Here is a 27,014-nt window from a genome sequence, read left to right as displayed (position 1 = left end):
CGGTGCCACCACACTGAAGACCTCTCACTCACAGACTCCCATCATGTCTTAGACCCTGGCCACACTGCAACTCCTTCAGTACATGGGCGCAATCTTGCCCAGAGGCTGTTTAGGCCTGGTGCACCTCTGAAGCTGTTTGCTTAGCCAGAAGCAGCTCACCAGTTGTCTAAGGTATCAGAACTATCCGCCTTTCACAATAGAGCACCAAATCTGGACAAAGCTTGGGCTTCGACTGGGCCGGATTCATTGAAAATGCCAGATCTGGGAGAAGAGCAGAAAGAAAGCCCATCTGCTCAGGGTGCCCCCGGGCCCCGCCCTGTTTAAAAAAAAATGAAAATGCCTCTTCATCGACTGGCAGCTTTGTGTGTGTGATTGGGTGAATGCAGAATGAACAAACGGGTAGATTAATTGATGTTTGAGTGAGTGCATGAATAGAAGTATGACAGAGAGATGCATGCATGAAGAAATTAATGCATGAGTCATCAGCAGCGGCTGGAAGGAAGAGTATCCCTCTGCCACCAATCCACGTTCTCATTCACCTTACTCACCTATTTATTCCTCTGTGCACTCAGTCACTCATTCATTCAGCTATGAGCTCACTCATCCATCTATTAATATTTCCTTTGACTCGTTCTCACATTCACTCACCCACCAATGTACATAGTATGTGCACAATGTGACATTCCCTCCTACCCAAATTCTGTCACCTTACCGCCCACTACGACAAAAACTCTCAGATTCAGGGTATGTTGTCCAGGGCGTAGCCTTTTATTCACAACAATCCAAGTAATTTACCGGTGACTATTAATCAAAAAAAGTATCCTTCTTGGATATATAAAAATTATTCACAGCATCACACTTTACCTGAAAAAAAATAATAATAATATTTACATATATAATAAATAAACGTAATAGTAATTACACTACGCCACGGCCCCCTCCAACTCAGCATGCCATCTCCGCTTGCTGCCAACAGGACAACTTGCTAGGTTTTGTTTCTGCTAGGTTTCGTTTGTCCAAGCCTCACGTGACATCACCACAGCCAGCCAACCCCCTTTCTTGTCTAGGGGCCCCGGAGGAGGCTCAGCCCCGTGACAATTAAGGGCGCCCCTCCCATAGGCGTGCTCAATACCGCACACACAAAACTGCCAGCCAATGAAGAGGCGCTTTCATTTAAAAAACTGTCAACTGCTAATGCTTGTTTCCTATTATGTCGAATGCAACCTTCTTCCTCCAACTTACTTTCTGATGTATTGCTTTAGTCACGAAAGCCGCAAGATCCTCCGTGTGAACAGAATGGAATTTATTTGCAGATAATGTTAACAGAACCACTTTACAACGAGGAAATAATCCTACGAAATCAAACTCATTTCACAGCTTGGCACTTAAGATCAAAAGTAACAAACAGGATGTGTTCTAAAGCTTTTCCATGCATATTCATGCATGCAGTACATTTTTTAGGAAACGCGAAAACATACTGTTAGAATATTACAGATACCAGTCCTGAATGGTTAGTGGGTGGCTATTTTTCAGAGTCATTTACGCGTTTTTTTTAGCAATAAGGGGGGGAAACGCTGGAGTTCAAGCGAGATTTTTATTGTGCGTCTTGGCCTGCACTGTTGGGTGTAATATATTCGATTAGACTGCAATATTTACATTTACAAACACTGTAGCAGTTGAGATCAGGGCCTGGGCCTCTCTTAGATTTCAGACACAGCTGTTTGAGCTCTCTTCATGCTCCAGTGGCGTGATCTGGGCAGCCGAGCAGAACAGCTCATTATGATGTGGACGAGTAACCTTATTTGCAATGTAATAAAAGATGGAAATATAAGGGGACTTGGGCGGCGGGAATATAATAACTATAATAGTTTCAAGCCATAAACACACCTGCTCTGCACTCCCAATACTTTTTTTTATTTAGCCTTGCATTCCCTCACCCTTTAGTTCAATTTGCTTTTTTTCTTCGCCCTTGTAGCCCGTCATTGTGTGCATCACACTATTTAAAAAAAAAAACTATTTTCCTGATGGCTTCCTCGTGCACTGAACTCTGCTGTAGGCAGCTTTCAGGTGCAGCTCCGTGTAGCTATTATTAGGTACGGCACTATAAAGACGAAAAGTAGACCACAGAAAGTTTAGTGCGTGTGTTGGGCTCTGCTTAGTGTCTAAAATTCCCTCACCCACATTATCATTTCACACTAATATCACATGCCATGCTATATTTACTGACAAAGGTGCTAAAAAGCAACAGTAGGCCTTATCTGGTCAGCAGTAGAAGACTAAAACTCGCGTGCACATGCACACACACACACACCTTCTTAAGATCATAATTCTGTGCAAGTCCTGAAGTTTTTTGGGACAGATATTAAGGTGTTGTTCAGTTCAATGGGTCACTTTCCAGGAGAAACCAATGCACAGACATAAAGAACTTGAGGAAAGATTTAATTATCTGAAAACCTTTTGTATTAAAGGCCAGGCGAGCTGCCCTGTGGTGGCAAGCTTGGCAGCATATGGGCAGGACAGTCAGTAGAGCGTCGTCTGGATGTATGACGTTACAACACATACTTTTACCAGGCATGCCTTTACAACGCAGTATTTACAACGAAAACCTTTACAACGCATAGTGCTTTGGGGTGCTGGATAGTGAATAGTTTAATTTACTATTCCAACTCCAGTCCCCGTGGACACTAGGGAAGGTGTTGGATAGTAAATTAAAGTTATTCCCTATCCTAGAGCGCCCCCCAGCGCAATGTGTTGTAATGGTTTGCTTTGTAAAAGTTGTGTTGTAAATGATGTTTCCCACCATGTCTCCATCTGAAAGGTCTCAGACACTGGTTGTCTTTTCCAGGTCTGGAAGGAGGGGTTGGAGCCTAAGGAGAAGCCTCAACTGGAAACTTGCATTTCTGGCCATCTCTTTGACATGAAGATCAAGGGGCAGTAGTTTGAAGGTGAGGGGTTACGAGAACCATTAATAAACCATTACCAGCGCTAAGAAAATAAAACAAGAAGGACATATTGATGCACTATGGTCCTTCTGATCATGAAATAAGCCAAATTGTCATTAAAATACGTGTTATTAATTTATTGCGCTACTAGGTGTTCCCAGATGATGGGGACACTGATTTTCATAAAGAGATACAGAAAGTATACGGCGTTTCAGGTTTGAGGGAGGCAAACCAATAGACACCAATGGGATACTTAGGAAATATGAACAAGGGCAGTAACTTACGAAACAGGGCAGAGAACGCCCCAAACTTGATATTAGCTCCAAAACTGATTGTGTTAGCCAATGGATTTAGAAATCTTGCAAACAAGACCCAACCGTGTTTTCTATAAAAAAAAAAAGCAGATACTCTGCTTAATTACTCAGGCAGATCGCATGAAAAACCATGATCTTAAGCGCAAATCGACATTCGGATTAAGGCAACCAATTGAATAGCTGTAAAGTTAAAATTTTTATTTCCTCAATTAAGTTAAATATATTCCTGTAAAATGTTTGCTTTTGTGGGCACCTTTTTATTTTCATTTGTAGAACTATCAACGTCCTCCTAGGCCTTTCTACACATGACCATTCTTGCTTTGATTTCTATTTCTTTTTATTGTTTTTTTTTAAAGAGATGAAGCCTACAGTTAAACACCCTGAAATGTGTGCTCACCATGATACAAAATATCAAGTCTGCATAGATGTTGGGGCAGGCACTCCCAGTATAAGATGCACTAGGTTGTTTGAATTGGGAATCTAAAAAATAACTATCTTAAAACCAAAATATCTTTGCAGTTTATCTACTTTGATCTACTTACAAATGTATGCGAACAAATACAATTAACATCATTTCAATGTAGAGTACCTGAATGTTTTCTTGTGCGGCTCTCCATTTACGCCAAGGCTATCCTGCAATATACACAGACTCATCTTTTGACATATTTAGCACTTTAGTAACTGCATAAGTGTAGTTTGTGAATAGTGATGGTCCTGCAGTTATCCTGGTGGTATCTTTCAGGATTATTTTCAGCTGTGCCATCACAGATACATTGAAGAAGCTAATATGAGAAAACTAAAAAGGGCACTCTGATGTTGACTGCCTTCATTAAGATGGAGTATCATGCCCTGTTGGAACAATTTGATCATGATCTTGCAGTAAGGGAAAGGATGAAATGCACATCTAGCTGGTCTTCTTCATTTCAGATTGCTCCAGAAGATCAACATTTATGTATTCCTCTCACAGACAAGCAGTCCAGATGCAGAGCCCTTCAGAATTCCAATTTGCTCCCTTCATTTGTAATCAGTACTTGCTAAAGCTGATAGGTATCATGGAAGACAGGATATCAGATGTATGCTCGTGGCATCTCGCCAGCAGAGTAACTCATGAGGGACACTGAAAAGACCCACAATTGCCATATGTCATCTTGAGCAAGTTAGGACTCATAGACTGAGTGGACGATTGTCCTATTTCTACTTGCCTGTTCTGGAGTGGTGGGATCAGCACGGCCTCAACAGTGAAATTCTTGGAGGTGCACTTTGCCCACAACCTCTTATTAGGGGATCAAGAGTCATTTTCAAATAGAATGAACAAAATGCAATTCTTTTCCTTTTCTTATTTCTCCCATAGATTCCTCTTAATTCAAGTGATTATATTGTGAAAGTTGACTATGTAATTGGAATTGATTATGGAGAGAAGGGTAAATCACCCGAGTGCATTCAAGACTGGAAAGCAAAAACAGTGCCCAAAAAATATTCCGATTATACCAGCCGTAGTGGTTGCAGTGGTTCTGTTATAATCTGGCGATTAAAATAATTTGCATAATTCATGAGGGGATGTGGTGTACAATTCCAAGTTACTTAAAACTGGCCTTCAGGATATGTCAGAATTTGAGATCAATGTGAGCTATCATGACAATTTCTTTCATTTAATAGGAAATTCAAGACAAACAAAACCAGTCAAAACATATATTTTGTAGTTTTGATATAATTACCTGGCGAGATCAGCACAGCAGCAGAAAACAAGGCAATTTCTTCCTCCGTGAGTTGCAGAGAACATAAACTCTTTGCAAAGTCAAAGGCCTCATTCACCAGGTCATCAGAACCTACAAGACAAAGAGAACAACATTACTAAAGAGGTAAGAAAAATGCATTGATGCTCATAATCTGGACATGAACTGCCAACAGTTAGACCATCATTACCTAAAAGTATTGCCTGCTCTGCACTTCATTCTACCTAAGGGGTATGTTCATAATGTAATCCCTTTCTACCTGAATAAGTTGTAACATGAATGTCTGTGTGTCTGCTGGACACCCACATTGAAGGGTTTAATGGAGCCAGTTTGATAAAGGGACACCATAATCCCCCAGTAATGTGATCTTCAGTGGGAATTCATGGGCCACTTCTGACCTTCCATTTCCAGGAAGGTGCAAAGAAGAAGACCCCTCCCAACACTTCTTTTAAAAGCCTAAAAAATCACCGATGAAAAAGACTGGTTTTAGCATGGCTGGTTTTGCTCCTGCCTCTACCAGCTTTGTAACCCTATGAAGGATTACACTGTCAGGAGAGAAAGGCTCTATTTGGAAGGGTAATGAATCATGCAAATAAGGACCTCCATTAGAGAGGAAAATGCACTAAAGGGCAGCCGGTGGGAACTCTTACCACCAACCCTCCCGCAGGATATAGTAGTGTTCAGTATATAATGAAGAGCTGGGAATTTAAAGATTTATCACACCCAAAATGGCATTGAAAGTGTTATGCCACTTTGTCAGCTTAAAATGTAGGACAATCAGTTACCACATTTAAAAGAAGCACAACTGTGATGGGACTCTCTAACCACACATAATCCATGCCTATTACATGTTGCTATGTGTAACATTATCAACCATTTGTTTTCTGTATACTGCAGTAATGAGAAAAAGCAGCAGAACAACTGCCTGAAGCTCAACACAGACAAAATCGAAGTCCTGATCTTTGGCAGGAAGATCACATGCTGGAATGACTCCTTGTGGCCATCGGAACTCGGACCCATTTCCAACTCTGAAAGACCATGCCCGCAAACTTGCCATCATCCTGTACAGCGAACTCTCCATGAAACGTCAGGTCAATGCCATCTCCTCAGCCTGTTTCCACACTCTCCGCATGCTCCACAAAGTCTTCAAGTGGCTGCCCAGCAGCACCAGGAAAACATGATGTAGGCCCTTCTTACCAGCCGGCTGGACTACGTCAACACACTCTACACAGGCACCACCACCAAACTCATGAAAAAACTCCAGACAATCAAGAACGCAGCAGCCAGACTGATCCTCAACCTACCCAAAAAGACCCATATCACCCAGCACCTGAATGATCTCCATTGGCTTCCTATCCAGAAGATATGCCAATTCAAGGTTCTGACCCATGCCTACAATGCCCTCCATGGCCAAGGATCCGCTTAGATGAACTACCGCTTGAATTTCCACCAACCTCCCAGGAACCTCCGCTCAACTCGGCTCGCAAAGAAACCAAGCATCGACCGCTCTGGAGGATGCTTCTTCTCCCACCTCACCGCCAAGTCCTGGAACACCCTCCCCCTTCATACTTTACCCTTGTTGACCCACTTCAGGAAGAGACTCAAGACCCGGCTCTTCGACTGATACCGGCAGCAAAGCGCCTGGATACCCTCACGGGTGACAAGCTACGCTATATAAGCACCAATTGATTGAGAAAAATTGGCACATGATATTAAAAGGTGTTGACATATACCATGAAGGTTTCAACTTGAAAATGTTTAAAGAGTTTTAAGACTGTGTGATCTCTCATTTTTCAGACTATTTCAACTGATCCGAGAAACTGCTTATTTAATATACAACTTTGGTTTATACACAAATGAAGGCTGTCACGTAATAACTGTGGTTCACACGGTAAAGATGGCCTAGCTGAGAGATCTTTTTACATGTGATAAATGCATTCCAGTTGGTACAAAAGAGACTGAAGCTATTAAAGTGAACTAACAACTTAACTCTAAATCTGTGGATTGCCTATCCAAAGAAATTTTACCTATCTAGTGTAAGCCCTACACATGGAAATATTACATTTTCATAGATTCCAATGTACAAGCTCTGAGATGTTTCTGAATTCCAAGAAAACAGTAACTTGAGGAAAATCATCAGCAATAAGTCAAGGAATTGTAAAATTAATTTGTAAATCAGCCATGGGTCTCAATCTGCTTAGAAGCGCAGATCCAGGAAATAACGTAAGTCTATCTAACGAAGGAATGACGATGGATCCAGATCATTTTAAATTGTTGACTTTAAAAGGCGGCTCTGAGGACCTTTTTTTAATCCCACAATGTGAAAGGGGAACCAGGACTTTGTAAGTTGTGTATAATAATTTGGACTAACTTTCCCTAAGCCTGGAAAGAGTAGAGCATCCATGGAACACACTTGCAGAGAAAACCAGTAAGAAAATTTGGAACTGAGTTTTTTTCAGTGGTTCTGAAGGAAGGGGGATGTTAATAATTCAACCAATGGACTGATATCCAATGAGCAGATAGTGAAGTCTGTGAGATGTACGAAGCACCAGAACAGAGGTTAGAAAGATTTTGTTGAAAGTTCAGAATTTTTTGAAAAGTTGGATATTTTTTCCATTTAGAAACATGGAACACTGCTGCATGTAAATTAACTTGTGTTTCAAACAGACATCATTTTCAAGAACAATTCACTTTTAAAATGGGGAGCACAGCTTTCTTTCAGTGACCTAAAATGACTGGTCCTCTGCTCCCAATGGCAATTTTTAATAGAACATTCAGAACGGTTGGTTGATTTCAAATTTCACTTTTCCAAACAGCTTAAAATTTTAAAAAACACAAAAGGTATTTTTTTAAATATCTCCTGACCCTACTTCAGTTAGATTATATTGTTTGTCATTTTAATGATTACATTGTTTTCCTTTTAACTAAGAGGCTTATTTTCAAGCCCATTGCGCCGAAGGTACGTTACTTTTTCCCACCTATGGCACATCACCTTGATGAAAAGTAATGCAAAGTAAAGCATAGCCCTAATTTGAGTTATTCTGACCAACTTTCTAAAGCAAATCCTTATTCACGTTGGAAAGTAAATACTACCACAAAACTATGCACCAGTTTGCACTACAAAAGTAATGCTAACCTGTTCAAAGTATTAGTAAAAATGGGCCTTAATGTAGGAACTTTTCAAAACTAACATTCTTTTTTGTATTTTTATCTATATAATGGAAAACATATACTATGCTTTAAATAGATACACAATGTCATAAATAACATAAAAGCAACAAATAAATTCGGACAACTGTCAACGACATTTTAAAAGCACTGATTTTTTTTCTAGGGATTGGTAAAATCTTAGCTTACATTAGCAATTCATTTAGAGTCACCATTTACCACTGTTTGGCTCAGTCTAAATTCAAACCACCTTTAAGAATTATAAATGCGTTTTTTAAAAATTTGACACTGAAACATGTTCTTTATTTTACTGTACACTTTGTCCTTCCTGTATGTTGCAATCCACCTTCTTAGAGAAGCCACAGAGGGGCCTCATTGAATTGATCTCCTGTAAAGGTCCACTACTCTGCATGCACATCTGTCCTTGCCATCAGCCTGCTTGTCTGTCTACAGAGATAGGGTATGATCGCCTATTGTGGTTGGCAAGTAGACGAGTTTGGTGTCCTATTAAACCAAAGAGTCAAGGACCAAGTGGCTTGTAAATTTCATTTCAACTCTGAAATTATCTGATATATATATGTTTTCGTATTATATTATTTAAATTACATTTAAAACATTCACAGAAAATCAAATCACTGAAAAACAAATCACAATATTTTATGTTGATGACCATTTGTGCAAAATAACATCATCAAAAAGAACACACAGAAGGAAAAATGGACTTACCTAGGGCTTTGAACATCTGCATACCTCCATACTTTCCTTCAAAGAGCACTGTGTTGTTTAAGGGATTGAAGGCACGACACATCCTCACCAGAACCACTTCTAAACAGCCTATTGAGCAAAGAAAGTGCCCATTACAAATAATTCAATATTGTGACCTGAAGGAATGTTCTATGCAAGAAAGCATGTTAAATGCAAAGCACCATAAGTCAAACAAAAAAGCTTTTCAGGAGGTACAGTTGGTAGGGTTAAAAGCACATAACCACATACATGTTTTATCAGTGAGGGCTTCATATATCTTTTAGGCTGCGAGCGCCCTATTTCGTGCACCCTCCTCACTGACTGTTGCCCTGCCATAAGGCCTCCTAGGTAAGCAGCCTGGTCTGCCACCCAACCCTCCTTACTCTCATGGGAAGGTGTTGCAGTACCAGTGAGTGGCCATGTATGGTGCTGGACGTAGTCTGGCTCTGAGCTGCAGTGCATGTATTACTGATGTGACCCTTTTTTCAGTAGTAAGTCTAGAAGTGCCATTTTTAAGTCGAAAGGGCTTACTTCTTTGTGCGTGGGTGCATGTCGCTCCCTAAACTCCATCTTAGTCCTCACTTAAACAGTCCTTCCTCCTCCCAAAACTCCTCACATTTAGTAGCAAGTCTTCCTCATTTTGCAGCAATTCCCGGTCCCTCCTTAATTTAATGCTAAAATGTAGGTGTACATGTGCAGATACCTTTCAAAACAGTGCAGAGATCTACACACAGAAAAAATAGGAGAAGCAGAGATCTCCTGGCCAGGCTAGTGAATAGCAGTTTGTAGTACATGAGTAATACTGTTGTACTACAGTTGTGAATAGGTCCCATAGTATCACAGGGCTTAATTCACAAAGGTGAATTTACACTTCTGTGTGAGTCTACTTTTTTTTGATATTCACAAACAAAAGATTTAGGGGCTGATTTCTATGTCGGGCAGAATTGCTTCTGCCCAACACCGACTCGTAAACGGAACCGACTGACACGAAGTCAGCGGTCCTGCCCACCTTTCATCATTTCTCTATGGGAGCATGCATTACGGCCGTAAACCGGCTATAATACATGCTGCCATATGAAAATGGGAGGTGTTATTCATCCCTGCACCCCGTGCCTCGCCTCCCTCAACTGGAGGCTGCACACACAAAGGGGGCCTGCTGGGGGCCCCCAAATAAACTTTCCAAAATGGTTTCCATGTTGGTCAGACCAGCATGGAAACCATGCCAGAAACCGTGCATCATAATCCCAAGAGCGGAAAGGCCCACCCTTTGGAATTAGGAGGCGGTTTCGACTGGCTGACTTGCTCCTTGAGCCAGTCAGAAGGCAGCCGGAGTGACCGGCCACTTTCAATTCCGACTGGCTGATACATAATCAGCTGGTCAGAATTGAAACCAACGATGGAGGTCAAAAAGCCTCCCACTGGAGGGCGGAGGCTTTCCAACCCCCATTGTAATAGACCCTTTAGTAGTAACTTTACTACTGTGGAGACTCCGCAGTTGGGGCAGAGAACTCTGCAGATTAAAAAGAGAGGACTGTCCTATCTTTTTACAATTTTCTGCGAGCGGGGCGCTGCTCACAGCCCAAATATTGGCTTACCCATGGTTCACAGACTATTCTGCTTTTCCTACGTTCATGCTATGAAGTGTTTCTTTCCTGCAAAATGTTAATAATTTATTGCAACTTGTGTTCGCTGCTGAAATTGGATGTGCTGTGTACTTGTAACTTTAAAACCGTTTTTCTCATATCTTGCCATACGTAGATTATATTTATTTTTTAAATTAACTTGAAATGCAAAAGTTCTAATTTTAACCTGAAAACCCACATGAAAAAACTTTCAAGAACTATGGGGGGTAATGGTAGCATTAAAGAAAATTACAGGATGATAGAGCGAGAATAGCTTTGCACACTTCCTAATTACACAGACAACAACGGACCACAAAATCACTGCAAAGTATCAACGACAAATGGAGATAGATGTATAGATGCTCTTTTCAAGAGACAGGTGTTTCTCACAGTCAGCGAAGCCAAATTCAGTACTATGAACTCTGCATATATTTGACAAACTACTCAACAGCGTTGTAATTATTGCAGTATTTCCCTTCAACAAATAAATGTTTAATTTAACACATAGATGTAAAAAAAATGTTTTTTTATTTATTTAAGGTAGAAAGAGGTGAGCTTCCAACATTTCAGGGTCATACACAGTTTATTAATGAGCACTGCTGAAGCAGATGTGAGAAAGCAGTGAGCAAATTGGTTGATTAGACACACATCAACTAAAAGTGTTTTCTTTCAAGTAGAGAGTTATATTCTTGTAAACCCAGAAGTCTGAGTGCTTAATATAAAAAATCCTGCACACCTCATATTAGAAACAGTGCGCCTTTGAGGTAACTAAAAAGCCAAAAGCTGTTTAACTGTACAGCTTTAGCTAGATTCTCTAAGAACGGGCCTAGGTATAAAAAAAACCTTTAATTTATATCAGAACTTGGGACAATGTTAGTGTTAGAAATGGGGATCTCTGGTTGGCTAAGGCTTGCGCCAAAGCCAGGCAGAGACCACCACTCTAGTCAGGGAAAGGGAGTTACATGCCAAAGATAACTCCTGCTCACCCCCTTGGTAGCTTGGTACGAGCAGTCAGGCTTATCCCGCTGGCGATGTGTAAAGCATTTGCACAACACACACAATAACAGCATACTAGGCACACCACAAAGGTAACTCCACACAAGGTTATATATAAAAATAGCCTTTGTATTATCATAAAACACATTAGATGGTAATCACACAATATACACTGTGCCAACTGGCACTGGGCAATATTTACAGGGGACTATTTACATATGACAGGGCCCGTGGGCCACTGTCAGAATTATCACTTGGTAAAAATAGTAAAAGTCAGAACATATCATAAACTTAGAACACAACCAGTAATTAGTGGCAGACAATATACTCAGCATCATCCTGTAACATAAATCATATTACACACAGTATAACACAAGCCGAGAAACATATCCTGCGCCAACCTCATAAGCCTAAACATAGTAGACCATAATCTCCTAAACATAACTCACATTAGGAAATAAACTTAGTAACATAAACTGCAGCAGGGACTATATCAAACCTAAACCGCAGCAGGGAATAAAATAAAACATAACACAGTATGTAAAACCTCATAATCATAAAATCACATCTATAAGCATAAGTCAGGGTGCATAAAACATACTATATAAATACATTTCCTAGCACCTACATTAATCATAAAGAAACGAAAGTCAAGGGTGTGCACTTTGCGCAGGCCTAAACGTAGCAACTGGCACTAAGTGCTGCGCAGTTGTGAATAGATGGGGGCGAAGGAGTGTGTCTCACTCCTACCTCAACATGTCCCCTAAAAGAAAAGAATAACCTAAACTTTGCAGCTGCCAACTAGTTGAAGGGCAGCTGGGAAATAGTCAAATGAGGCTTGGGCTCTCAGTGGTCCTTAAAATCAATATGCAAAACGTTGGAGCCACCTAGGCTTTAAAAATAAACATGTCCCATGGAGCACATTGGCTCCTGAAATAATCAGGCCACAATAAAGAAAAAGAACTTGCCCCAAAACGTGGAGGGCACTGGTGCTTTAAATAAATATGCCCGAGCGTTGGAGCAAATACGGGAGAAAATCATGTGCCCCTCTGGGCTCTCACTGGGGCACTTTAAACAACCCATGCCTGCCTCATGGGAGCGGTAAACAATTGGTGCCCCCAAGCCACCCCATAGGGACTCTAAAGCAAATGGTGGCCATAAAAAAAAAGAACTGGCCCCCAACGTTGGAGCCACACGGGGCTCTAGAACAAAATAAGGCCCACAAGCACTGAGGCCCTCAGGATAGCCCTCCTCCACAGATCTGCCCCCTCAGCCCTCACTCACCGGCTATGTGGGGGCTCCACTCATTGATGCGGCGGGGGCAGGCACCGGCAATGTGCCTCCAGCCACCTCCGCTTTTGATCTCTATGGGCTGCGGGGCTCTCCTGTCTCGCCGGGACTCTTGGGGGGACTTGTGGCCCGCTTTCAACGGCACGCGGGGCTCTCCTCACTACACGGGAGCCCCACCTCGCTGTAGTGCAATGCCCCCTGTCCCCTTCACCCAGTCCACCACAGCGCTTCAACTGGGTCCTCTCCTAGGGCCCAGGACTGCTACTTTCTTTGCCGCCAAAGTGGGACTCTCCCTCAGGCATGGGAGCCCCGTGTCCACACTTCTCAGGTCTCCTCTCACCAGTGCCGGGGCGTGCGTGGGACTTCCCTTGAAAACCGGAAGTCCCGCCCGCCGCCAGGCACTATGGTGCCTGACTTCCTATCTTGATCGGGCCAGGCTGCGGTGATATTTTCCATCAGTAAGAGGGGTATGCTCCCTCGGAATTAACAATATAAAGCGGGGATGGCACCCGCTTCGGAGCTTAATTAAGCGGGGTGGGCACCCGTAATATATAAATAAAATTAGCTGCAACATGCAGGGTGGGCACCTGCCATGAAAAGAAAGTCTGCAGCGGGTTGGACACTAGCGAGAGGCACCACTATGTGGGGTGGGCACCCGCCATCTATGTTTAAAAGCCTAACTCGGTGGAAATGCGGGATGGGCACCCACAAGCCTCAACATCAGTAGGGAGGGGGTCCCCACGTTGTGGTTCCCTCCCACAAGCTGCAGCTCAGTGCTGTCATGGCAAGTGGAAGCGCTCCTTCCTCCTTGGGAGAGTTCAAGATAAAGCGCTCCCAGATCGCAAAAAGGCTGCAAAGGTCCTGGGGCAAAGAAAATAAGCAAGAGGTCCCAGAAGTCCCAGGCATCAAGGGCAAGGCACGGCCCAGGGAGGCAAGCCCTCATGGCAGCCCCGCTTGGACCCCAGCAGCAGCACGCTCTGCAGGGTCAGGATCTAAAAGCAGAATACATCATGGGGTCACAGCCCCTATATTTATACCAGCCAATCCTTTGTTTAAAAGTGTAGGGCATGGGAGAACCAGATACAACTGGTTCAGGGGAGCTGTTGAGCACTTTGTTTTGCTCAGCTCCTCTCTCCCTTTCACAGGACAGGCCAGGGACATCAGACGCACCACAGGGGGTGGAGCCAGCATTGTGGAGGGAAGGCACAGCCCTATTCAGGTCCCAGGTGCAATTCCTCCCTTCCATCTACATGCAGATCTCCCTATTCACCACTGGGCAGACTCATCCTGGCTCCTGGAGCCAGCCACACCATTCAGCACTTGTCACTCACAAGTCAGACAGGCAATTCACATCACACAGCACACAGAAATGCCAACTTCTAAAAGTGGCATTTCTAAAATTACCACAATAAATCTGTGCACACTATTGTGCAGCATTTATTCTCATGAGTTCGCACATACTAAACTTGACCCTGCACTCCCCTCATATCCGGAATTACCACGGACACACATGTCCCCCATGCATTCTTATGGGAGGGCAGGCCACTCTCACCACACGCACTCAGAGAGCGCATGCACTTTACACTGGGCCACAGTGCAAAAGTACACAAAGGCCTAAAGTCACTACCACGATGTCAGAGACTTGAGGCAAAAAGTTTAGGGGTGAACCTACCAAAAAGGGCCAAGTCCAACAGTTAGCAAAATGATTGAAAGCAAATCCACATTTGGTTTCAAAAATCAAATTTAAAAGTGTTCTTTAGTAGCAAACTAACTATATAATAATGTACTTTGAATTGCCTTTTCCAAACTGGCTGAGAACCTGTTTTGCCACTCATTTTACCACCAGTCCAGTGTAAGCTATTTCAGTTACGCCACTCCACTGTTCCACACTCTATTGTACACCACTACTCTGTACACTATTTAAGTACATGATATTCCAATATAGGCCTCTAAATTATAAAACATTCCAAGGTTAGCACTACACTCTACGCCACAACAGTATACGCAAATACACTGTACAATATTTAGAGGACGTCAATCCACTTTACTTACAATTATACTTACGCACCACTTTTCAATTAATATCACTCTCACAATTCGATACACAGTCTTGTCACCTCACTCGCTACACTACATTAACTATAAATCGCCACTCTACCATTCACTGTGTTCTGGCTAATCATATAATTTTTTATGGCATAAGTGTTTTCTTTACTGCAATAAATTCACAGCCTATTACTTACTTAATATACAAGGGTATGGGTAGTGTAATATCCAAAGGTATAGGTAGTGCAGGGAGAAGGGGTGAGTGATAGTTAATGTACTGTGGCGAGTGAGGTGACAAAACTATGTAACAATACTATGTACGGAAGTGCACAAGTGACACTAATTCCGAGGATATGCCTAAGTATAAATGTGAGTGGTAAGTATGACTTACAGTACTATGAAAGCGGTGAGTGAATGATCCTTTCAACAGATAAGTCTATGTTATGAATTTGTTATGGTTGTGCGGTGTAAGGTGTGTTTGGCAGAAATACATTACAAATAAGTGTGTAAGTGGTATAAGAGATAATAGGAGATAGCTATACTGCAGAATTTCTAATGTTTGTCTAGCTTAAAATTGGGTTTGTCTACCAAATTTAAGAAAGTTTCCCTAACTAGAACATATTTTTAACCTTTGTTTTTTGTGATTATATATATATATATATATATATATATATATATATACACACACACAGATAGATAGATAGATAGATAGATAGATAGATAGATAGATAGATAGATAGATAGATAGATAGATAGATATGCAATGAAGTCAAAAGGAATGCTATCCCAAGGCTTTGCTCCATGTTACAGCTAGAAGTAATGCATTTTCCTCCCGCTTCCGCGCATTATTGTCACTTCACGGAGCAATGGAGCTAATAGCTACAGATTAATTGCAAGCAACAGATGTCCATTAGACTGTAAAAACATTTATGTTGTGTTAACTGATTTTTGTTACTGGAATGTGTTTCACTGACACGTTTACAATGGACTCTGCTAATAATGAGCAGTTAGATATGCCAAGTACTGTGCATCATGGAACATAAACCTTTATATTGCCACAGAGGCTGACTTTTTCAAATATTCTCTACTAAGTGACGTGTTATATATATCACAGCATGGGCTTAATACTTAACACATTAGGTTAAAATGTTCTCTTGTTAAGACTTGGGATTTTATAGTGTTTCTATCTTTTCTTACATTATGAAAGATTCAACGGAATTTCCATAACTGTATAACAAAACAGGCGAAATAAATATTTGGGCTGCAAGGTCGTACTGGTCGATAGGGCATTCCGGCAGTGCCTGATAGGCTGGTTTGACAGATCAGTGTGTGGGTCCGATTATTTTTAGCAGTCTGATGGCCTAATATATTTGGGCAGTTGGGCCGGTTTTACTGTTGATTTCCCTGCAAACATTGCTTGCAGCAAACACAAAGGAATGCAGTCTCCCATACCATTCAAAATACCAATTCAGTGTCTCTTTACAAGTACCAAACTAGCTTGATTTGCAAATGTGGGTCACTCATTTAGCTATCAGGTTCGGTAACTGGGCCACTTTTATTTTGGTGCCCAGGCCTATTTTTTGTCCTAGTCTGATCCTGTCAGGCTGCCAGGGTTTATCTCAAATTTACTTTCTCAAATTATTAGTCGAAATAGAGGGCCCGATTCACAAAAATGTTGGAAATACTAGTGTTCCTGGCGCATTCCTGTATATTGCTACCCTAATGATTCACCCAGGCATACGTGTAACTTAGCTGCCACTTTTAGAACTTATACAAGGTAATACATGTAATTCACACACATCCTTGCATCCAGGTGTTTCTCTAACCATACATTTATTGAGTCTCTGGTCTGAGGATACTCTGAATGCAGAGAAATTAGCAAACCTTTAAGGATATATTATTTTCCTTTTTATCTTTTCTTGGAAATATTTTCCCAAGAAAATGAGGACCCTTTATTTGTGATTATGGTTGAGGTTAACCAAAATTTGCTAGGCTTGTGCTTCATCGCCATTGTATATTCTTGATATGCTCATGGGAATCCCCACTTGTACTTATGTAGGTGTTACTTGTGATTGTGAAGATTACAAACACTTTTAAGTTCAGGACTTTTAGAGGACTTAGGGCCAGATGTATGACCCTAAATTGCATGTGAAAACTGGTTTGCGACCCGTTTACGCATGGAAAATGACCCTGTGCCATGTACTATTATTTAGGAATTGTGAGTCGCTATTAGAAAGGGGCGTTCCTTACATTGTGCACGCTGCAATGCCAAATGGCGATGCAGCGTGCGCAATTTAATTCGTTTTGAAAATGTATTTATGTACTTACCTCCGTTCGGCCCTATTCCATGGTTTACTACCTACCCGCCTGCCCCACCACCCGCAGCACTCCCACTACCAGCCACTACTGGTTTAGGTAGATTCTCCAAGAACTGATCTAGGTATAATTAAAACCCTTAATTTATATCAGCACTTGGGAAAATGTAAGTAAAACGATTCAAAGCTAATTCACATTTAGTTTCAAAAATCTCATATAAAGGTGATATTTGGTGGAAAAGTAACTATATAAAAATTTACTTTGAGGTGCATTTTCCAAATTGGCTGAGAACCTGTTTTGCCACTCATTTTACCGCCAGAGCCCAAATACCTATTTGAGGCTGGAGTTTAAACCCCTGCTTACCAAACAGAAATAACCTAGCCTTTAGTCACAGGAAAGTACGAATGTTGTCATAAACTGCACACTAAATGGGTGTGCCATCTAGAAGAAAGACCTGAACAGCTTGCAGTACGAATCACAGCTTTAATACAACCAATTTTTACATGGATAAGCCAAATGGGACTGAAAAGATCTTCTTCCATTCATTTGGGTCTAGAACCCTACTTGACTCTGGTCCCAGCAGAGGAAAATCTGTTCTTGGCCCTAAAGGGGAAGAGACCTTATCCAATTAGAAGAGACCCATGAGTTTGAGTAGTATAGTTATCACATAAGTGACAGTGGATCTGCACTTGGTAAGCATGTTTACCCTAAAATTGATACTTGGGCAGTATCTCTAGGTCAAGGTATGCTAAAACTGTGCAGTGCATGGCCAAAAGCACTGGCCCCTTATGCCCCCTGAGGAACAGTGGCCTTCTATTGCCAGTTCATAAAGAGACAATTGGAAATTATAAATTCATTTTTTTCAATTATACTTTAAATTCCACTAGATGCACCCAATATGTTAGATACTTGGGTCAATCATTTTGGTAGAATTTACAGTGTGGTTGGCTTGTCAAATTGTAATAATGGTACCCCTGATGACCCATATGTGACACTGCAGTCTTAATGTAGCTAACTATTCCACTATTCCACTAGCACAGTCCTGGCCTATCATTATTCCAGTCTTTAAGAATAGAAAGGGATGATCATTGTTCTCACCGCCTGATGTCCATAATTGATTCTGTGGTAAAGATAGATGGTAAAGAAACTATGGAAAGGATTTTGTACTGAGCTGAAGATAAACATTTTCTCAGCCTCTCAATATGGTTTTAGGATTGATCTTGGTGTAATAGAGCAATGCCATAATCTTCAGCTCCTTGATGATTAATATATTTCTTTTAAAAAGGGTTCCCTACATTTAGTTTTATAGATCTCAGCTCAGCCTTTGAATAAGCAGGAAAGATTTATGGTTCCTTTTGGTGTTAATGGGAATAGATAGAGGTATAATTTCCATTTTACAACATCTTCACATAAATCACAGTCAAAGTGCTGTTATTGTTACAAGACAAATTCTAAAAAACACTCAAATTTGCCAGTAATATGTCAATAAACTTACAACCCTGTTTTGCACTGCTTCTGATCTCACATTTTACATTAATCATGATACGCTAAATGACATCAATATTGGCATTTGAGGTGTAAATATATACAGGGTCCTCGAGTCTGGAACCAGAGCTACAGATCTTACATTAGCCTGATAGGTGTCTGTGGATGAAGCCCTGGTTTCATGATTCCAGAATGGTCCTGCAGCACCAAAAGGTCTCACTGGGAGCTGCACAGAATCTGTAAATCCTACCATAAATAATCTGATTTGTTTTCTAATTTTGCTAAATGAGGGTACCCATGTACTCACCTTGACCACTCATGTGCCCTTTCTTTTTTAGTTGTAATGGTGGTCGCAACATTTCCCCCCAATGTAGCGGCCAGCCAATTAGATCATTCCAGCACCACAGATCCATCTTCTGATCTGTGCTATAGAAACGCTCCATTGGCCTAATCAGATAGGAGTGTTTTTTTTTAAATTTTGGAGCTGCAGAGGTTACCAGTAATGTGGATCATCGGTCAATTAGTAGTTCAGGTAGCTCTGAAACATAATCTCTTCATCCGCAACCTATATCCCTTAGGTCCCTATGTCTAGTAGCTTAGTGGCCTAATGTATCCACTCTAGGGGCCCGAGTTTGACCTCATGTTCACAGGTTCAAATCCCGGTGGGTCCAGTCATCCTTCTGAGGTTGATAAAATAATACCGTTGAGTAACAATAAACATCTGTTGTTCAGCACATAGAGATCCTTCTGAGTGAACATGCGCTTAAAAAATCACGTTATGTGTTATAAACTTTAATTTCTCAAAAACTACTGAACAGATTTAGACCACAAAAAAGTATGATTTTTGAGTAAAGTTCTACCTTCTACAGAATTTGGTGTCATTTTGTTTGCCCATTTTTTCTGTATGAAGAGCAAAGAATCCTATATGCATTAAAGTGGGAAGTGACACTTGTTCCCCCTGCCTTCATTCTTTTCTTGGCCACTGGTTGACCGATCTGCAGAAATATTTCCCCGAAGAAGTGGGAAAGTGTTGTGTAATTTCATCAAGGAATTACAAAATTATTAACAAAAAAAGCCTTTCCAGTGGAAATCTCAACTCACTACACAAACACATACGGACATTGCAAGGGTCAGATACTTGTTAATACCAAAATACATTGAAATTGGCTTGTGAAATGAGAACAAAACACTGTCTTCACACCTTGCATATTACAATGACTTTGTATAGAGAAACAACTCTACTAATAGTTAAGGCCTTGTTGGTGTGATTTTGCCTCAGTAACCACATTCAAGCCCTTACCTCCTGGTCTTGCTTAAATACCTTGTGTTAAAAGGAATACATATGTTATAATGCCATAGCAAAAAAAGTATATGCAGATGTGTAGTCTGCTATTTATTACCATGATTGAGCTATAACACACTTGAGGCTTCACCTATCATTAATGGCCCCTCCTCACACTACAAAGCGATAATAAATGACAAGATACGCTCTGCACATATGCATATATATTATATACTGAACTTCATTAGGTGAATATCTTTAAGATGGCTAGAAGAGATTAGATACCAATGAATTGTGGAAGCTCATACCTGTTTAGCTCAAATGGCAATACCTCCTTTACCTCAGTGTACTTAAAATCACATTAATCATTCCAAACCAAGGAGTGAAGTATACATTTCAAATGAATATATAACAGCTCTTGTGTGACAGACCCAATCTCACCTGATTTAAGGAGTAATATTTGATCATTCTGACAGAGCTCCATGAAGCCGGTTATCCTCTTGGCGTACTCCACCACGTACTGGATGGCATGAGTGATCTGGATGGCACATTGCTGCCACAATGCTTCTCTTGTCTATAAGAAACAATGCATTAATTGAACAATTAACTCCAGCAAGGGGGTCTTCACTGATTACAATAGCACACATCTCCCCTCCCACATTTCCAAGCCTCCTTTATTATTATAGATGTCAGTGACTTTAAAAATCCAGACTGCACTCATAATATGAGTTTAATATAACTTCTGCCTTTTCAATCCTTGAATAGACTTTCTACTACGGTAAAAAGCAAAACAGAAAATTACTTTTATTGATAAGTGCTCTGACGCAGGTGAGAGCAGCTCCAGGATTGGTTGGATTCGTGTTCCACTGAGGAGGAAGGAAGTCCTTCCACTCCTGCTCATAGAACACTGAGGAGAACTGCGGCATATATAGTGAGTTTGGTACCATCGTACCCAACCATATTGTTTGACCGATAGCCACAGGTGAGGCTGGCACAGGTAAGAACGGCGGGAAAGTCGACAGACGAAGGGATAGGTAAAACTAAATTACAAAAAAATAAAAACACATACCCTGGACTTGCCGCATCATAGAGTCGGCGATGTGGCAAGTGCAATTTAAGTGGTATCATCATTTTTTAAATTTCATTTTACCTGTCCTATCGCTTGTCGATTCCCCTCGCCACACCTCACTGCTCTTACCTGTGCCGACCGTGCATCGGTAGCCACCACTGCAAGACATAGGCTTTGGGATTAACGTCTGTGGGAATCATTCATCCTCCGAATTGCAATCACCATTCTTAGGTTAAGATAAATGTTTGCAAATGTTTCTACGTGTAACCCTAATTTTGGAGTACTGGTAATGCTAACAATGCCATTAATCATAATAACACACTAGTGTTCGCAAGAGGATATGCCAAGTATGATCCTATGACGTCCAGAATGTGTTTGCTTTACAAGATTTACAAAGGAAGGGGCATCCATTAGGCCAAGCCAACTTTCCTAGTTGCCCCAGGCACCCCGACCAATGGGAGTCTGTACTATTATGGCTCATCCATATGCTGACCCCTGCAGCCCTAAATCTGAAGGTTTGAGTCCATGTGATTTAGATGCCTTTGAATCTGTTGCCAAATAGTAAAAATTGAAGGGTGGAGCTTCAGGTACAGAAGAATAAAATGGTGGTAACATCAATTGCAGAGGTTGTTCCGGCCTATAGTATATTAGGTCAGATTCCAGTTGGATTCCAAAATGTCAGTGGCTGAGAAAGGTGTAGAAATGAGAGGCAGAATGAAAAAAGAGGAGGGTCACTGTCAAAGACATATCCTTTGCATCTATTTTTTGGGTCCAGTGCAAGAATTCCGACAGTGTTCCAATTTCAGCTCAGTTTTCTTTGTGTTAAGTTGGGGATCCCAAATAAATCATATAGCACATTGGGTGCTGTAGACAGGTTGTGTGTGCTTGAACACCACTCTGAGCTGTTTTAGAAAACAATCATTTGCACCTCTGCAAATGTCATACTCTACACATCCAAGTATTTGCCGACAGACCTGTGGTGCAATCAATGACGATATGTTATCTGTGGTGCCATAGTCAAGTCAAGAGCCCTATGAAATTGTGCATCCTAGAACCTCGATTCTTTTCAATTAGTGCCCACTTTGTTGTGTGGTCGTTACACATACATGACCCAAATCTTCATTTACAAATCTAAACATATAAACAGCTCTTATCTCATTCCTATGGGAAACCCCGGTCTTTGGGAGTGGGACCGTAGAGTGCACTCGATTAGTACCTTGTTCTGGTAGACTTTAATTTCTTCATAGGTGTGAGTCTGCCATGCCAGCTGGTGCAATTCCTCCATCGTGTACTGACATGTCTCCAAATGGGACTTAATGATGTTCTGTGCAATCCGATCTATACAATAAGTGGAGGAAGACAAAGCATATTTTGATACCAGTATACTAAGTGCTCATGAACACACAGCAAATAGATAAAGTGCAAAGATGTTGTTATCTAGGAAATTAGACTCTTTACAAGATGGTGGCAAAAGCTTTCTTTTAAAGTTAAATCTTCATGGACAGTTGAACTACAGGCCCCAGAATCTTGTTCTAAGTCTTCTACTTCGACAATTTCAGCACAATGTGTTTCAGAATATCATAAAAATCATTTATATTTGGCATGTGAACTTATGCCTTAAAGGAGTTCGAGTTTCTACGCTGAAACAGAGAAGACATATGTTATCTGTGTTGACTAGAGCTTCCAGCTTCTTCTTGTGTTTCCACAACACATACTTTGGTTCATAATTAAAGAACTCAACAGGGCGGCTCTTCTGTAATGTCAATCTCAGATTTTTTTTTAATAAACAGTATCATTTTATTTTTCTGTGACTGGCTGGCATGCCTGTGTAGAGCGGGCAGGGGCCGGGCCATGAGTGCAGCGTCTGGATTGACTGGGGAGCCTGTGCCTTCCCAGAGACTACTGGATTGAAGGACAGAGGCGGCCGTTGGTGTCGAAGGCAGCGAAAGGTATGTTTTTTTAATCCTTATTTTCCCCTAAAGTCCCTGTGCCCTGCCCTTCCCTCTTTCAGTTTTGTGGTGGCCGTCACTGGTACTAACGCAATATTATGCATAGATGTTGATGCGCTACATATATAGAGTATACCCATGAATGAACATTAGCCATAACTGTTGTTCTTTGTTCATATATGATTACAGAAGTGTGCTGTTACATGTAACATAATATTAAAGTATTTTGTACATGATACAAATATTTGAATATACCTTTTCATACTTTTACTGCCTTTTTAAAATGCTGTTCATTACTTTCCTTCCTACCATTACACAAGAGTAAAGAAGAACACAGTGGTGACAGGGTATTAAAGGTTGGTTAAAAAATCTAAAGGAAGAGCAGTGGGGGCAGGACGCCAAGTGAAGGCGAAGAAATGGCGGGAAGTTCTATATTGCATCCATAGACTGAGCTTCCTCTACACAGATCAATCTGGAAGTTGTTCACAACAGCATCAATTTTCAACCATATGCATTGTACATTGGTATTATAGTACAGAACCTGCAGCCACTTTTCACTGACTACTCCGGTGTGCCACAGATCCATGGTAAGTGTGAAATGGGATGCCGATGTGAACAACCCCCCCTCGCAGTCAATTTCCCCCACCACCGAAGCCAGCTACTCCTATATGTTACATATAAATACCCCCGAACACTTCTTCATATCCCTTCCTCTCCTTCTCCCTCAGAACTACTTAGGGTGTGGGGAAGATGTGTGATATATGAGCCATGCATGACATTAAATGGTACATTGTATGGCAGAAGCAAGAGTTTGTTTACCACCATGATCTCCTGTATGACACAGTAACATCAAAACGGAAAATTCGCTCTTGTTGTCAGTAATGTCACTTCTGACCTCTAAGTAAAATGTATCCTCATTAAAAACTACTACCCATTCAGAATTGTATATATGTTAACGCAGACAATCTCTGAGAACGCCTTACCATGCCTTTAAAAGTTTTTAAAGGTTTGAGATTAATTTATGACGTATCTCGCATGCAATGGTTTTTTCTCATTGGGTTTTACGTCAGAATATTGCACACTGAAATATTGTTTGACATAAACTAGTGTGCTAAATATTGTTTACAAAAATATCGTCCCACTCGATGCAGATTTTCCATTTATATCTCCTATGGGGTAATATATTTGTAATTTACATTTAGGACAAAATATTAATGTTTGACCATATTCTGATATCACACCTTCTGTTTGACATGTCTTAAATGAAGGATCATTATATAAGCATTATGCGGAACAGGAAGTGAGACTGAGACAATTGAAGCAGGACTGGCAGAAGGAACAAAAGCAAGAATAAAACTTGGAAGGTGAATGTTCCAAAGATCGTGAATTATTACGTAACCCCTTCATTATCTACAAACTATCTTCCACTTTACAGAAAAAAACCTTTCATCGTCCTGTGGTGCCTTAAAACGAATTTATGATCAAAAACTATAAACTGCAAATTAGAGATGTTCAGTGCTATCACACATACTAGTCCGCCACACAAGGCCACAACACCTCTCAAATGTCTCCGTAGAAATGTGAATAATTTCATGTGCACAAAGTGTAATCTTCATATTAATTTAAACATAACGTCTAAATATTCAAATATGCTGCATATATTTTCTGCTAAGAGTATGTGTAGGACTACGTAGTTCAGTCTTCAAATGGATTAGTTCAGAGTTTATACATTCAGCAACGTTTAAACATTTCCGAAATATCTTGATATTCTGAAACATTCTTTGTTGGGAACTGGAGCGTTAGGCTATGGGAGAGAGAGGCTACATTCTTGATGTGTGCTCCTGTATGGACTTCCACAATGCTAAGCCAATTTGACCCATAGAGATTAATTTATTATGATTATGAATCCATTACACAAACAGCAAAGGAGATAATATGCATGTGGTCTACGAGGAACCAACTAGACAAGTAACAAAAGAGTTAGTAAATGAATAACTTAAAGAGCCCAAACCAAGTTAGTTTAAATGCAATATGTAAACGAATCATGTAAAAAGAGTTATGAAAAGCTAATAAGTCCTTGGGTGCTATGGATGTCACTGCCAGTCCAGAGCGCTCTGGATGTGGTGGTCATGTCCAAGTGCCTGGCACCGGAGCTGGAGCTGTTGTGTGCTTCTCCGGTGCCCCTTCTGTCACAGCCCCTATGGGTTGGAGTGGTAGACTTTCCTACTCCGCCCAGTAGGTTGTGGCGTTCTTGCAAATGACGCAATTGCGTCAGTGATGCAATGACAATTTGTAGGAATGGTGTCCCCGAAATAGATTCCTGTTTTTCCTGCAAGCGTGTAGGGTGGTGAAAACAGCCCCATTCTCCTCGTTCACAGGAAATTGGGCACAAAAGGGGGTATCGCTAGAAAGGTGAGAAACTCTCTTACACTGCAAAGTGTCGGATGGCGATCACTGTTGGATGTGATCGCCTGTGACTTTCACTAGATTTAAGGGATTTTTTTAATGGTGGAGTGGTTTCTTGGACAAGGGCTTGTCCTCCCTCATTTCTCAGTCTTTGAACGCGCCCCCCCCCCCTCTGGAGAAGAAAACCCACTAGACACTAGGGAAATTCTAAAAATAAACAAAGGGGTAGGGGAACCCCACCATGTTATATGGCAGTGCCACAACCCCAAAAGCATGCATTTGTAATTTTAGCACCTCGTAAAATTATTCTACAATCATATAATACTAGAAAACAGTAAATCTGACCCAAGGGGAGTACAGTGGGCCATTTAAGGCACGGTTAGGTTTCTAAGTTTGTGAACGGCCATAATTGGGTGAGTTTGTGGCATTCACAAACCCTTCTCCAGCACATTCAAGGCCTGATAATGGTCCGAGTTTTACTCCTGGCAAGGGCAGGGTTAAATCCCGTTCCAGAGAAGGAAAGGGCGAGAAATGAACCCAATTTTTATGGGGGTATTAGTAAGAGATTTCTCCACTTGGAAAAATAATTTCTCTGTGTAGACAAAAAACGAAAAGAAAGGTGTTGGTTTCTCAGAATCTGTAGTGCATATAGTACTGGACTGAGGTAATGCCAACGTCAAAAAATGAGAGAAATGGTCATCATGTGACTTTTCTTGGAATATGTCTGGAAAATTGGGAGTGGTGTAGCAGTCCAGTCAATTTAATGGGAAGTTTGTGTGTCCCTGAACTGTGTTAAACTATGGGAGCGAAAATCTCTGAGCGTATTTCAACTCATTTTTTTGTGAAGCCTGTCTGTCATTAATGTGAGTTCCTTCTCCCATTAAATGCTTTGCTTTTTATTGTTGGCCTATTTTGTACACTACTTAGACACTCTTTCCCTGAGGAGAACATAAACAAGGGGAATCGATCTTTCCCCACAGGTGGTCTAGGCAGAATGATCCCCTTGCAGACAATCCAGTAGAGTACATCGGTAGAAGCAGTGGTGTGTTTAGAGAACAATGACCCACAGCCGTTTCCGTGGACAATAAACCAGATTAATCCTCCAAAATATCATAAATCTACAAAATATGCAGATTTAAACTAATGATGCAAGAGTTTGATTTTTCAAACCATATTGTGGTCCAATGTCATTATGTCGAACCATTGCTAAACATCTGTCTGTTTACTGCTAAGGGCACAACAAAGTCTAACAAAGTCCCCCGCAGCCCCCGCAGTGCGGGGGCCGTGCTCCTGCTCCAGGGGACCCCCTTCAGCACAGTACCCTGACCTCAGAGCTCCTGAGTGTGGTGGGAGGAGGCCCCTCCATGCACTTTGCAGCGGGTCCCCTCAAGTTTTGTTACGCCACTGTTTACTGCGTTATTCAGTAAACATCTAAGAGGTGAATCTATGAGTTCAATGTGAGGTTCTTCTCTAGTAATTAACTTTGAATCACTTTCCAGTAGGACACCAGGGATTGTAGCTTTGGCTCCTCCCTGTCCGCCATGAATCCTTGTTCTGGACTTTACATAGACCAGGATTGACCCAAAGGGAGCTCTAACCTGAAGGTCCTTGTAATACCTCAAGCAGGATCAGAGATAAGAGTTGTTTCTCAA

At 41.2% G+C, this 27,014-nt stretch overlaps 1 protein-coding gene across 1 annotated transcript in view; it reads right to left on the bottom strand.

Moving 5' to 3' along the window:
- The window catches only part of RORB (RAR related orphan receptor B), a 359,282-nt gene that overhangs the window by 19,792 nt on the left and 312,476 nt on the right, over positions 1-27,014 (bottom strand). Inside the window, exons 5-8 of the mRNA XM_086961278.1 lie at positions 22,224-22,345; positions 20,380-20,512; positions 8,884-8,991; positions 4,972-5,082 (exon numbers count right to left, since the gene is read on the bottom strand). Of these exons, the coding sequence (XP_086817404.1) occupies positions 4,972-5,082; positions 8,884-8,991; positions 20,380-20,512; positions 22,224-22,345 (474 nt within the window). The remainder of the gene's footprint in view (positions 1-4,971; positions 5,083-8,883; positions 8,992-20,379; positions 20,513-22,223; positions 22,346-27,014) is intronic.

Source organism: Lissotriton vulgaris, chromosome 3_1 (assembly GCF_964263255.1).
Source record: "Lissotriton vulgaris chromosome 3_1, aLisVul1.2, whole genome shotgun sequence".
Taxonomy (NCBI): domain Eukaryota; kingdom Metazoa; phylum Chordata; class Amphibia; order Caudata; family Salamandridae; genus Lissotriton; species Lissotriton vulgaris.
This window is presented reverse-complemented; position numbering and strand designations above follow the sequence as displayed.